Source organism: Mus pahari, chromosome 22, assembly GCF_900095145.1.
Source record: "Mus pahari chromosome 22, PAHARI_EIJ_v1.1, whole genome shotgun sequence".
NCBI lineage: Eukaryota > Metazoa > Chordata > Mammalia > Rodentia > Muridae > Mus > Mus pahari.
The window spans coordinates 16,208,140-16,221,300 of NC_034611.1; the positions used below are offsets into that span (position 1 = coordinate 16,208,140).

At 41.2% G+C, this 13,161-nt stretch overlaps 1 protein-coding gene across 5 annotated transcripts in view; it reads right to left on the bottom strand.

Moving 5' to 3' along the window:
* Positions 1–541: 541 nt before the first annotated feature.
* Tox (thymocyte selection associated high mobility group box) overlaps positions 542–13,161 on the bottom strand; it is a 302,005-nt gene continuing 289,385 nt past the window's right edge. For 4 of the 5 annotated variants that reach the window (XM_029533315.1, XM_029533314.1, XM_029533317.1 and 1 more), the window contains 3 exons: positions 10,615–11,004; positions 2,016–2,167; positions 610–1,621 (listed from right to left, as the gene is read on the bottom strand). In XM_029533315.1, coding sequence (XP_029389175.1) covers positions 1,585–1,621; positions 2,016–2,167; positions 10,615–11,004 — 579 coding nt within the window. In that variant the 3' untranslated portion in view covers positions 610–1,584. Of the gene's footprint in view, positions 1,622–2,015; positions 2,168–10,614; positions 11,005–13,161 lie in introns of all 5 variants that reach the window. The other variant, XM_021222066.2, reaches the window with a different exon arrangement.

Here is a 13,161-nt window from a genome sequence, read left to right on the forward strand (position 1 = left end):
GAGGGGGCAGCAGGGTCCTCAGTTTCTAGCTACTGCTTCCAGTTTCCATGTTTTCCCTATTTCTTTAGCTGGTCTGACTACTAGCCCTTCATTTCTAGATTGATTCTAGACACCATATCCTTCTTTGATCTCTTCCTGAAACCTTGGTCAATTCTCAAATGTTTTCTGCATGCCATGCGAAGCCTGTGACTTTTGGAAGTCTGGGTGACTCAACTTGGTTTTTAGCAGGTGTGTGTGTTGGGGGGGGGGGATGTGGTGGCAACTGTTTTGGAATTGAGAAGTGAGAAACAGCTCTTTCTATCTCTTTAGGAACAGGATGCCCTGCTGTTTGCTTAGGCTTGGCAATGATGACACCTCAGGAACAGGTTTCTGTTGAATTGCTCAAGAAAAGAAGATTGCTAAAGAGAATTGTTTTTCATTTATGTCAACAAAAGATATGCAAAAATACAGATTCGTTGCTCTAGTTTGCTACTAAATGAAAAGCAGATTTGGTTTTATTCATGTCACTGTAAAAACTAAATAAGTATTCACACCAAGCATGGATTTTTTTTTTTTTTTTTGCCAGCAAAAATTAAAACATCAATGAAACCTCTTTCAGATACTAACAAATTTACTTACAAACACCTATATTTATTATTTCATAAATAGGCGCAACAAGGTTCATAAAAAAAAAGAAGAAAACGATTAAATACAGACACGGTATGAAGAAACAGTAACACGAAGCCATAGAGAAAGATGATTACTTAGCGCTTTTCGGCCTGTTTCTGCAGCTAAGATACCGGGTGAGCATTTGGCAGCTTTATACATAAAAGGACTTAGATGACATTTACTAACCATTACACAAAAGTGATACAAAAAAGGATTTTTTTTTTCCTGCAATACAAAATAAATGTGTTTGCGCTTTCCTCCACACTAGTTTCTTTTTTTGTCTGATCAATAAGACAAAGCCAATTTGTTTTTAAATTAAAATCATTTGGGAATATTTTTTTCAAGTATTTTGAAAATATAGAACTATTAGTCAGTTGTTTTTAAAAATGAAGTAAAAATATGAATGTTTGCCAATTTAACCCCTCTGTGAAATCAACCAACTGGGATGAGCCAGTTTCAAATTACAATTTAGCTACAAAAACATTCACATTTTATACTCTAGGAGAGTGTAACATAGATGCTATTTACAAACTTGCTGTGACTGCTACATCAAGCCATTTAAAAAGTCTTTAGTAGTTTCATATAAACACGCATTATGAAAAAACCAATGGAAAACCCAGGACCATTTACCCCAGACATCTACCGTTGCTAAGGCAGTTACTAGAGCGGCAGCACTTCACAGCAAAACCAACAGAAATCAGAATGGTCCATACTTCCTTCAGGGAAGAGGAACAATGTCCATAAAAGATTAAAAAAATAATAAAGAAGCATGACTATTTCTTCCAGCGTGGGTGACCCACAAGCTCACATGGTCCTAAGTGCTTAGCAACTTGTATTTCCTAATCAAATGAAGAACTGCTTTGAGTGCGCAAAGCAATCCGCGGTGAAAAGATTTTCCCTGAATTCCTCAGTGGAAAGAAGAGGTGTTGAGATTTTTCAGGTGAGATACAGCGCTTTGTCCCTCTGCATGCCCCTGTGTGGAGAGAAAACATGGTTACAAGTACATCAGAGTCACAGTGGGAGCGTGTGGCAGAGAGAGTCCTGGTGGTGAAGCTAGTAGTATTTGTGCTAGCTCGCGGGGAAGCGCATAGGTAGTTGACCTACATCCCTAGCAAAGAGAAACATGGAGGCATTTGTTCTTGGAAAGAACAGAAGATGATGGCTCTACATTTTATTTATTTATTTATTTATTTATTTATTTATTTATTTATTTATTTATTTATTTATTTATTTATTTATTTATTTATTTATCTTTTGGAAGTTTCTTTTCTGCACCCTTCCTGGACATGAGACCCTCCCCCCTCTCCCAAACCGAGGCGCATGCTGTGAGACTCTCCACCAGCAGGTGGCGGTGGCCGGCTGCTTACCCACTACTGCAGTAGTCGGTACTCCAGTCCACCGGCTGTGGGGGACGATTCCTGCACCCAGAACGCACGTACTCCATCGCTTGGGTGACAACTTGTGCGGCTGTAGATGTAGGGTTGATAATAGTCTGATAGTCGGGTTGAAGAGTAAATCCCTGAAGGAAAAACAAATCTACATTTGAGAAAAGGCGATATCTTTTCAAGAAAAGAGCAGAGACACCCGCAAATATGGTAGGCCACCTCCCTTCTTCAGGAACCAGTGGAAGGGGCTCCCTGACTTAAGAAACACCCATCACCTCATTATTCTTACCTTTCCTTCGTTTAACCAGGTGCCCAAAACCCTTTCATTATACCCTTGGGCAAATAAATTGAGTTGGGAAACAATTTAAAATACAGAAAAGCCAACTCAACCTAAGCAAAGGGAGAATGAACTTAAGCTCCTCACAGTTGATGGTTTCTATCAGCCTAAGGACACATTAATGGTTAAGCCCCAGAATAAGCCACAGAGTCGTCCTGAAGGATTCAGGCAGCAGGTGGCTGAGTGTTTTATTAGGCTCTACCTATTCACACATTGTTACTCAAAACCCTTTTCTTCATTCAGTCACAATGGGACCATCTGCTTCGGTTTTCTTCATTTGTATTTCTCTATCAGCTAAAAATTTCAACCAAAGAGTTTTTTTTTTTTTTTAAATCCGTTGTTGGACTAATACGGAGACAGAAAACAACTTGCCATTGGAAAACATAGGGAATAAAACATGGAAAGACAGAAAATATGTTTAATTGAAAAGTCTCTTAGCTGGCAAACAATACTCAGACTTCAGGAAGATTCTTTTAATTCACTAGTGATGAAGTGTTGACTTTTAATCCCAGTAAAGCTATTAAAAATTCAAGGACGGAATCTCTGAAGTGTATAGTTGTATCTGGTAAACAAAAACCATTATACACAATTTATTTTTAGCGTATCAGGTGAATTCAAGAGCAGCAGAAGCAGGCTTTGCTGGAAGTGTGGAAGTGACCACAGAAAGAAGCTTAATTAATCTCATGGCTGTCTCTGCAGCAGATTCTAGCCATGTTTTTTTTTTTTTTTTTTTTTTTTTTTTCCTAGCCATGGTTTTTAACATCCAAGTAATCACGATTAAGAATGCACCATGCACAATTTAGTTTCAAGTAGCTTTGGAAGGTAAAATATTACTGACATATTCCTTAAACTAAGCAGGATGGAGGGAGGGTTGATTTTTAAATAAGATATTTCCTTAGACTTTTAGTCAGGTGTGGGTGGTCCCTCACAGAGTGATTTGAAGACTGTATCTACTTCAATCTTCCTTAACCCTCTGGTTGGCTTCTAGACATCTACTGATATACCATTCAACTGATAAAGACTGTAGACCCATGTCCATGTCTACTCCCACTGAAACTGTGGAGAGAGACAAAATTCAGGGTGATGGGTAACAAGTCACCAACAAGTCCAGAGTTTAGTAATACTGGCTGTTGACCCAACACACACTTAAAGCAATAGATTTCCTAAATAACAAGTGCCTTGGAGGAGGCCTTCCTGAACGGAGGCCCCTGAAGCTCAGGCTGCAGGCATCTTCCTGTAGCTCAGGGAAGGCAGCTATCCCTGGCTTTCCAGCCCAGATGGAACCTTTCTCTAGGTCTTCCTGAATTCCCAGCATTGAAGGAGCCTCAAAGCCCTCAGTGAAAGATCTTCATTTCCTTCTGGTCCTGACCCGCTGCCCACCTTCTCAGTTTCTGTCACTAGGGTCCAGTGTGAGAGTAGGGAGAGAGCAGAAGAAAGTTCTGAGAGACCCTGCAATGGCTTCTTTGACCCCTGAGCTCATCCACAGGCTGTGACGGCTGTTTGCAGTGCTTACTGCATAGCCTCAGGGCCTAGCCTACTACAGCGGCTCAAGAAATCACGGTTTTCAATAAAGAACGCTAATTTGATGCTCCAGTGAAAAAAGGCAAATACGACCATGTAAATGGCAAGAATTATTTCTCTCTATAGTGTGGAGCTAGATTTTTTTGTTTTTTTGATTTTTTTGTTGTTGTTGTTGTTTTTTTGTTTTTGGACACAACGGACAAACTCTGACTTAAAAGCAAACAAGAATCAAAACAAATAATAATTAGAAATATCCCAAGTAAGTTGAAGGAAAATATAATACAAACAGTGGAAATAGTTCTACAGGTCAGAATAGCAGGAAAACATTTTTTTAAAAAAAATTAATAATTTAAAACAAAATTATGTGTTCTCTACAAAATTCCAACATGGAAAATTATGCTACTTTCAAATTTTACATTTAAATAAATCACTTCCTCCTAAACAACCAAGGACCAAGAAAAATACGGGTATAGACTGAAGTAATGGTGTTTAACATTATTTTGCTTTCAACATAGAAATGAAAACATTCCTCAGAAGACTGCATAAAACGACGCTGGGGTCAACCTTTGAGCAGAGCACACGTCTATTATGGATGTAAATAGGAAACAACAATGATGATATAAATTTTTTGAAACATGTTTGCCTAGCAGTCTAATTAAACGAGACTGAGTATTTTGCATTTTAATGCTCAGGAGAAAAATCACCAACTGTTTTGTAGCATGCCTGGAATTTTAAATTTTATTTTCTGGTGCCAGATTGAAATAAAAATAGGAAACATGATAAAGATTAATTTGATGTCAGAAGGGACATTTGCTCTTTAATTAGATTTCTGTAGCCCTCACTGTTTTGTTTTGCTACATAGCAAGTCTGAGAAAGCCTGTAGCACCATGAAACAGTGATCCTTAGAACTGCACGCTACTGCAAACTAATTTCATTTCCTGTCTGTCTGGAGAGGTATTTTCAACAGGCATCAATGTTTTGTCTTTATGGCTGATTTATTCATCAATCTCAATGTGATTTAAAAAAAAAAAACAACCTTAAAATTACACCCAAATCCTAAAGCAGCTGTTTATTACACAAGGAAATTGAAAATCTGTCTGTGGTATCATACAAAGGTTTTTTTTTTCTTAAGGTTATAAAGGAAGTTGACAAATATTAATGATTTTTTTCTCTTGACCTCACTCAACAATAAAAGTGCACTGAGAGACAGAAAGAAAACAACAACAAAAAGTAGGTCCATAAACTCAATGTATAATAAGATATTCTTCAAGAAAATAATGGAATATTATTCCCGGTACATTAACAATCTTTTTTTTTGTTGTTGGAAAAATTCATTTTTCAAAGGGATAATAAAGTATCAAAAGTAATACTGAAATGTGAGAACACCTTTAAAAAGTACAGTAGCCATTATTTTTATCTTGCCTCTCTTCAGCGCTTAGACGGGAATGTGGTCAACATATTAGAACCCAAATAGCTTCAGGATAAAGATGGATTGGGTTAGGAATCAGACAGGTCAACTTGAATGTACTGCTAAAATCCCATTCATGTCGTGAACAGTGGACCTGACACGCTGTTGAGAGTGTACTACATCCCATCAGTGGGTGCCAACTCTTCCATCTTGCTTCAGATGGTCAGCTGACAAGAGCTTCTAGTCTTTCTAATCTGCAGGCTACCTGCCCATGACTCATACACCATCCCTATGATTTTCATCTCCTAGAATTTGTTTTTCTGTTTACTGATCTTTGCTGGAATGTCTGTACACCCCTCCGATCTTCCAGGGTTTAAAGGTTGCATCCCTGGTCCCTTAAGTCCTTGAGGAGGGCCAGGAGGGTACTCTCTGCCCTTCCTCCATGAACTGGTGTCTTCCTGAGTCATTGCCACAGCATTTCCATCCATTGTCTTCTTATCCTGATTGTTACCCCTTCCCATGTTCCAACTCCAGCAAGCAAGGCTTTCTTTCCCTGGACTCCTAGATCACTTAAGTTTCAGAGTCCGGGCAATGCCTGGCACATATTAGGACACACTCAACTTATTTTTTGTTGTATCAACTGTTTTTAAACTTCCAAGGAATTAAAGAGTCCACAGCAAAATCTACAATTCCTCCAAATAATACAACATACTACTCATTTAACTTCTCAGAGCTTTATTATTCCATAGTTATTTTACTCACATGGTCAAGGCATTATTGAAAGTGATTTTAGCCAGTGCCATTTTTGTAGATATTTTTCTTCATTGTGAGTTCCTGTTATTATCGTTTATTACGATCTCTAGCCCCACACATGTTGAAATATGTGGTTCCTTGACTTGCCTCACCACTGGGGTGTGTGAACTCGGCTGGGCTGATGAAAAGGGAGGTGCTTAGGTGGCATTTCACCCTACCCAGCCATGGGTGGAGAGCTCATGGGATACTCTGATGAACCACTTAAGGTGGAAGAACACATCCTAAGATGGAGACCCCAGCCCAGGTGAAAAATGATGCATACTGAGGCTGAAGTTTGTGTTCCTTAACCCTGGATACCCAGATGCTGCTGGGAAGTGTGAGGAGTTAGGATTGGGGCAGTGATGATGAAACCCAGGGGCATGGGGCAAGGGAACAGAGACCTCTGGCTTTGTTTAGTGGCTAGTGTCAGGAAGTGTAGAGGGCACAGGGGTCATCTGCAAGAGACTTAGGAGGCCTGGCTGTATATGACAAAGGTATATACAACCTTTGCAGCCCACTGCAGTTTTGATGAGATGGTCGTTGCTTGTCCATACAGTTTATTTAGTATTCATCATGGAAAGTGGGTTCATAGGACTTACTCAGGGTGGACCACAGATTAAATACCTTCTGCAGGAAGAATGACCAGGAAGGGAAGCTTATTGGCTAAACCTTTGAGGTTGACCCATTTAAGATACCTTGTTGGCATGGATAATTCTGTGCTACCTGACTAATGGTCATGATCTTCATGTGGGGTGCTGTAGTCATGTGCTCCAGGACCATAATCAGTTGGGAACAGATGAAATGCCCACTGTTCTCAGATATGAGAATACTGGGGTTTCTAAATTGATTCAATCTTCCCAGTTTTTGTCTGGTGACATGGTTCTACTTGTCCCACAATTCCTCCTTTTTTTTTTTAAAGGGGAGGTGTCATTGGAGTGACTGTGGATAGAGCATGAGACTCTTAATCTCAGGATCATGGGTTCATGCCCCACGTTGGATGCCAGTTGCTGGTCTATGTACCAGATGCTATCTGGAGACTAGGCGGGCTGCCTGGGTCTCTTCTGCAGTCACTGGTGTTCAGGAGTCAGTGTGGCACAGCTAGACACTACGCTGTAGTGGGCCAGCGGGGCATAAAGTCTAGGGAGCCAAGGTCAGTGCCATGGAGTGGGAAATGATAGCGGTAATTTCCAGCAGCTTCCAGCTACAAAAGCTTTGGGAGGGAACACCCTTCTTCAAAGTTTTATAGCTCTATGTGACAGATACTCTCAGACAGTCTTTAATGAAATAACTCTCGTGTGCCTTTTATTCCTTGTGGACAGGATCTTATATACATTTTGGGGTGGGTCAGGGTCTAAAGGCAGATGTTTTCTGTTGGCTTGGTCTGAGATGTTAGGGATGCCTCATCTGCATGTGGAGGAGCTTCAAGCACTAACCCTACAGGACTGATTCTCACAGTCTTCTCCTTGGCGTGTCATAGTCATATGTTTCAGGACAGGAACCTGGTCAGGAGTAGATGAAACAACTACATTCTCAGGTATGAGGGTATCAGGATGTGGGACCATGAAATGTAGCTTGGTCCTCGGTTGAGCTAAGGCTCTAAGCCCTGGAGACCCTGAAAGGATGCATAGGCGCTTTACCTGTTCCCAGGCACCAGGCACCAGACCCCTGTCACTAGCCACAGTTCCCCCACAGGTTTGTGACCATCAGTCCTGTACCGGCAACACCCCAGACCCCTCCACATGTAAAGACCTTGACCTGTAGCCATGTAGGCTCAAGACAGATCTCCATCTTAATGAAGTACCTATAGGCCTGGAGGGCTTAGCCAATAAGCTTTCCTTCCCTGACACTCCTGCAAAAGGTGTTTAATCTCGGGCCCACCCTGAGAAGTGGGATATGGCTTCACACATCCACTTTCTGCCATGACGATAAATGTCTTAAAGCCATGGACTGCCTCTTTTCATTGGGGTCCACTGTGGGAAGCAATGGAGCAGAGCTTCGTCTAAAGAGCCAGCTACTAATCTCTCATAGAAGTCCTCTCTGCACTCCCAGACATGACTGCCACCAAGCTCAAGCCAAGCCCAAGACTGCCACTGTCAAGTCAAGGACTTCCCCCTGTGGGACCAGGGGATCTCCCTGCCTACTTCTCCATGGTCTTAAGCCAGATCCAGCCCACAGAGGGGGGAAGGCACTCCATTCTCAATTCTTCTGTGCCATCCAGCAGTGCTCGGATATCCAAAAGCCTAAGAACCAGACAGCCCTGGCCTCCTTACAGGTCCATGGACCACCAAACTACCTCAGGGTGTCCTGCACCTCAGACTACACTTACCCATCACCAGAGTGGTGTCCCAGGGCTTCCCTACAGCCCAAGCCCGGTGACAGAGTGGGGTAAGCTTGGCCAATGTTGGCTTCCTGAGTGGTCATGCCCTGTAGCGGAGCAGATGCCGGACCCCAACAACCCTACACTGGCATTTCTGAATCCACTCAACCTTACCAAATTTTCTGTCTGATGGCACAGTCCACTGCTCCACAGAGATATAGTAACATAGCTGACTTATAGACTAAAAAGTACCTTGTTCAGAACAATAAGAGTTATTCATTTCACCCTATATTAAGACTTTTGTATGTTGGAATTAATCTCTTGAGTTTGTCCAAGTAGGCTTTTGTAATTCTGAAAGAGCTGAAAACTATTCATGGTGACTGTTTCATTATTCAAGGTGTCAATATAGGAAAGAGTGAACAAATTTGGAAAGGGTCTCCATTCTGGATATTTTTGTCCCTCTGTCTGGGGGACAAAATTGTGTCTTTGTACTTTTTTTTCCTTGAAAAGAAGTAGATGAACTAGCGCACTGTGATCACCACATGGCCTGGAACACAGCACTTGCAAGCAGGTGACAACCCACCCTAGTGAAAGTGACAGCTCTCAAATTGCTTACTCATCACTCGACTACCATTGACTTGCTAAAATAAGAACACATTTACTGGTGTCCATTTCCCTGTGAGTAATGTCTGATGCAAAGGATGAAGATTCTACCTCATGAGCATCTCTTGGTCATAAATGCACTTGGAGACCCTGCTGGAGGTCGGAAATTGTTACCATCCTAGTCTTCCCTCTAGTGAGTCAGCTTCAGCAACTGGTTTTGATGTGTAGGTAAGACGGTTAGCTAATAATGTATTGGTTTAGGAACCAAAGAAGATAGTGAGTTGATGAATTCCTTTGTTTTTCATAAATGGTTTGGTGCGAGAAGAAACTAAGATTTAAAAGCATTCTAAAGTCTTAGCTGACACAGGATTTCTGTTCCAAATCTGCTAATAATCTACAAGAAAGCTGAAGGCTGAGGCAGGCACGAAGCATTAGGCACGTTGCTTTTGAGTTCTAATAGGATCTGGATGTGAATTTCAGCTCTCACCTTGCGAGCTTATTAATCTAACCTTCCAAGCCTCAGATTCTTCATTCCTCAAACAAGGATAGGCCTAGCACCAGCCCTGCAAAGTTTCTAAGAATTTAAATATAAGTACTGGGTTTGCCATAGTCAGCTTTCAGAAATCTTGTCTATAATAACCGCATAAAATGCATTTTAGACTGCCTAGGCATGGTCCGTCCTCTGCCTCTTCTTCCCCTACTTTTCCTAGGGTCAGCATGCATTCTGTGTACAAACAGCTAGATGTGGATTTTGCAGGAAGATGTGCTTATGTAATTTCTCCCAGCTCTGAGAAAAGCATAATTGAATGGTAAAAGCAGTGGTTAAGCTTGCTATGATTTGTAATTTTTACCTTTGCCTATTTTAGAAAGTGAGCTTTTGGGGTATTTGAATAGTTTTATGTTCCACTGAGTTTGTAGAGTATGCTCCTGATTCTCAAATTAGAAAAAAACATATATATATATATATATATATATATATATATATATATATATATATATATATATGAAAGGAAAATTTGATTTCAAATAAAAACACTGAGAAACTTCTCATGATTTATGCAGAGGGCAGATACCCACCCCCCTCCACCAACAAACTTTCATTTGCACTGCCAGGGATTATACCCAGGGTCTGTTACATGTTGGAAAGATACTCGTTCCAGGCTCTTTGTATACATTTTTAAATGAAGCAGTGGATACTGTTTGGTTCTTTCTGTTTCTAGAACTCTACTAAATTTGGAATTCAATCTGATTTCATTTTGTTCCAATTATTGAACTCAAGGGTCATCTCAGTCAAGAAAGCCTCATTTCCTAATGACATTAGAAAGAAATTACAGACTCTGTTTCAACAAGATCTATGAGACACATGGCATCTTAGCACATGTTAGCACTAAAGAAACAAACCAGAAATAAAGGGACTACCGAAAGCAGTGATTTGAGAGTGCTATCAATGCCTGATTTTGACAACTTACCTCTTGTAAATTATATTTTCCAGATGTAAGTCTGTCAACTAGACTTTCCAATAGACTAACCACCCCCTCTAGCCATTGCTCCATATCTGGCATCCTGCTTCCCCAGCATGCACAGAACCCAGATAGAGACTTACTTGCTGCATGGTGGGCGAGTGTAAGGCAGTCTGGACCTGCATGGGGAGCTGACTCCCAAGGGGCTGCTGCATGGCAAGCGACTGATGCTGCTGCATGCTGAGATGCTGATGAAGAGGCGGGCTGATCTGGAGGGGCGGTGGTGGTGGGGACACAGCCATGTTGGCTATGGAGACAGTCACTGGCATTTGGTTATTGGGCTTAGGTGCTATGTTTCTGGGGAGGCTCGGATGCATGGCGGTGAGCTGAGGAGTCATTCCTGGTTGTTGGTGATAGTGGGAGCTTAGGTACAGAGCTGAGTGGGCCTGGCTGGGCCCATGGAACACTGACGGCTTTGAGTTGACCAGCTGGGGTGGCTGAGATGTCTTAACATCAACAGGATCATTGTAGCTCTGCAGAAGGAACAAAGAAGAGTGGTGTTAGGAGACAGGTTTCTGAGCATGATGCTATTCCCAGGATGTGTGTGAATTTTTTCTCAAGGACTCTCTTGAGAAACAACACTCATAACTCTTCCTGTGTCTCTTATCTAAGGATTATTCCATTGTTATTTTAAAATAATATACACAACATAGAGTTTCTAATTCACTCCTTTATGAACTGTAATGCAAGCCATAACAACATTTTATTCCTTTTCCTTTGCCTAAATGCTCTGCTTGGACTCATTGGTCATCCAAGAAAGATGCAGGAGACACCGTTATCACCATAAGTTATCTCACTTTCAAAGTAATTCAGTTCAGCTCTCCTACTGATCACATGCTTAGTTTCTCCTTTTTGCGTTGTCACAGAGCCTTGGCCCTAGATATTTCCACAAGGAAAACAAAGCTAGTTGTTAGCAATAACTGTGGAAGAAGTCTTAAATACCTTCCAAAAGTCCTGGAAAATCATAGTAATATGTCTTCAGAGACTGCAGAACACATCTTGATTTTTCTTTTAAAAAGGAGCTGGTGATAAATTGTCCTCACTAATGAAGTGGATAAAAATACCTTCTCTTCGATATTTTAGACTCCATCATAAATTAATGTAATCTTGCTCTTAATTTTCCATACCTGATAACCTTTTAATTGACTTAAAAACCAGGCACTAGGGTGGCAGCTGAGAGGAAACAAAGACTAGCCCTGCGGCATCACCTTCTGGGGAAGAACCTAGCTCTTCATTTCTGAGAGAAGTGACTGATGGAACATGGCAGTATGGGAATCCAAGTGGAGGGGAAGGATCAGTTGTGCTTCTGGAGCAGAAAGCCAGCTTTGCCAAGCCTATCTTGGGGATTCACATAGACATTTACATGTGACCCTGATGTGCCTCCTTGGTTCACAAGTCAGCTCTGTGCTTAAGTTCTGACCATCACCAACAGCCAGGGTTGAGTCCTCTTTCAGCAATGCAGGGACAGTATGTCCATGAAGCCCTTGATGTCCCTCCTGCTTGGACAATGCTATTCTCTATCCATAGCCTGCACTATGGATGGGAAGTCAACATAAGCCAGCCATTATCACAGGCCACTCTGAAGCATTATGCGCAATGTAATGCAGGCACTCCCAGGGATGCAGAGAAAGTAAATGACTCACAGTAAGAATGATGTCCTTGTGTATGTTGGATTCCCTGCCTTTGCCCATTGTGCTTGGTGATTCTCAACCCCTTCTTACTGTTTTATAGGAAGGATATAGATGACCCCTTAGAAAATATGCCAAATATGTGCATGTGTGAAAATGTCATGATGGAATAAGGAAAGAGATTATTACATAGATCCACAACAGGTCAAAATGCAGACAATGTCACGGTGGGGTGCCTATCTCTAATCACTACATCTGCAATACAACCCCTATACACAAGGCTCAGGAAATATTACTGAAGAGAGGGTGGAAAGATTGTAAGAGAAGGGGACCAGGACACGTGATTCAGGACAGTGCTTTCTAGATGACATAGATGCCGAAACTATGGAAGCTCAACAATATGGCTACCTAAACAAGACCTGCACAATTACAACATTAATCAATCACTATGCCAATATGAATGTATGAGAATGTCATGATGAAATAAGAAAAAAAAAAAAAAAGCTACTATAGAGATCAACAACAGGTTCAAATGCAGAGATTGTCACTTGGAGGAGCTCAAGCTAGATCACTTCATTATCACAGAGCTGTCTGAAGCACTGTGAGCTACAGATGCATATATAAGCACACACTCATACACTCACACCCTGCCCCAAACCATGGCAATGCTATTCAGAGCTGATAGAAATGCAGTCCATACCCAAGAAGAACTAACCATCCTCCACCTCCCAAGACAATTTTCCTTAGTAGAATTGGAACACAAGTTTGTATTCCCTGTATTCTATGGTAACCTCAAATACCAAAAATTGCTCAACAAGAATTTGTAAAAGGGTCCGTGGACAGAGTTTATGAAACATACTGCCAGAGGATGCTTTCAATGAAAGATAACTAATTAGATTGTTTTGCTTCTGTGTTTATGTTTTTGTATAAACCAGTTAATAATTTAAGGCAAAGGTCAAAGGGTTAACAGAATTTTTAACAGAGAGAGTTTTAGAAGGCTAT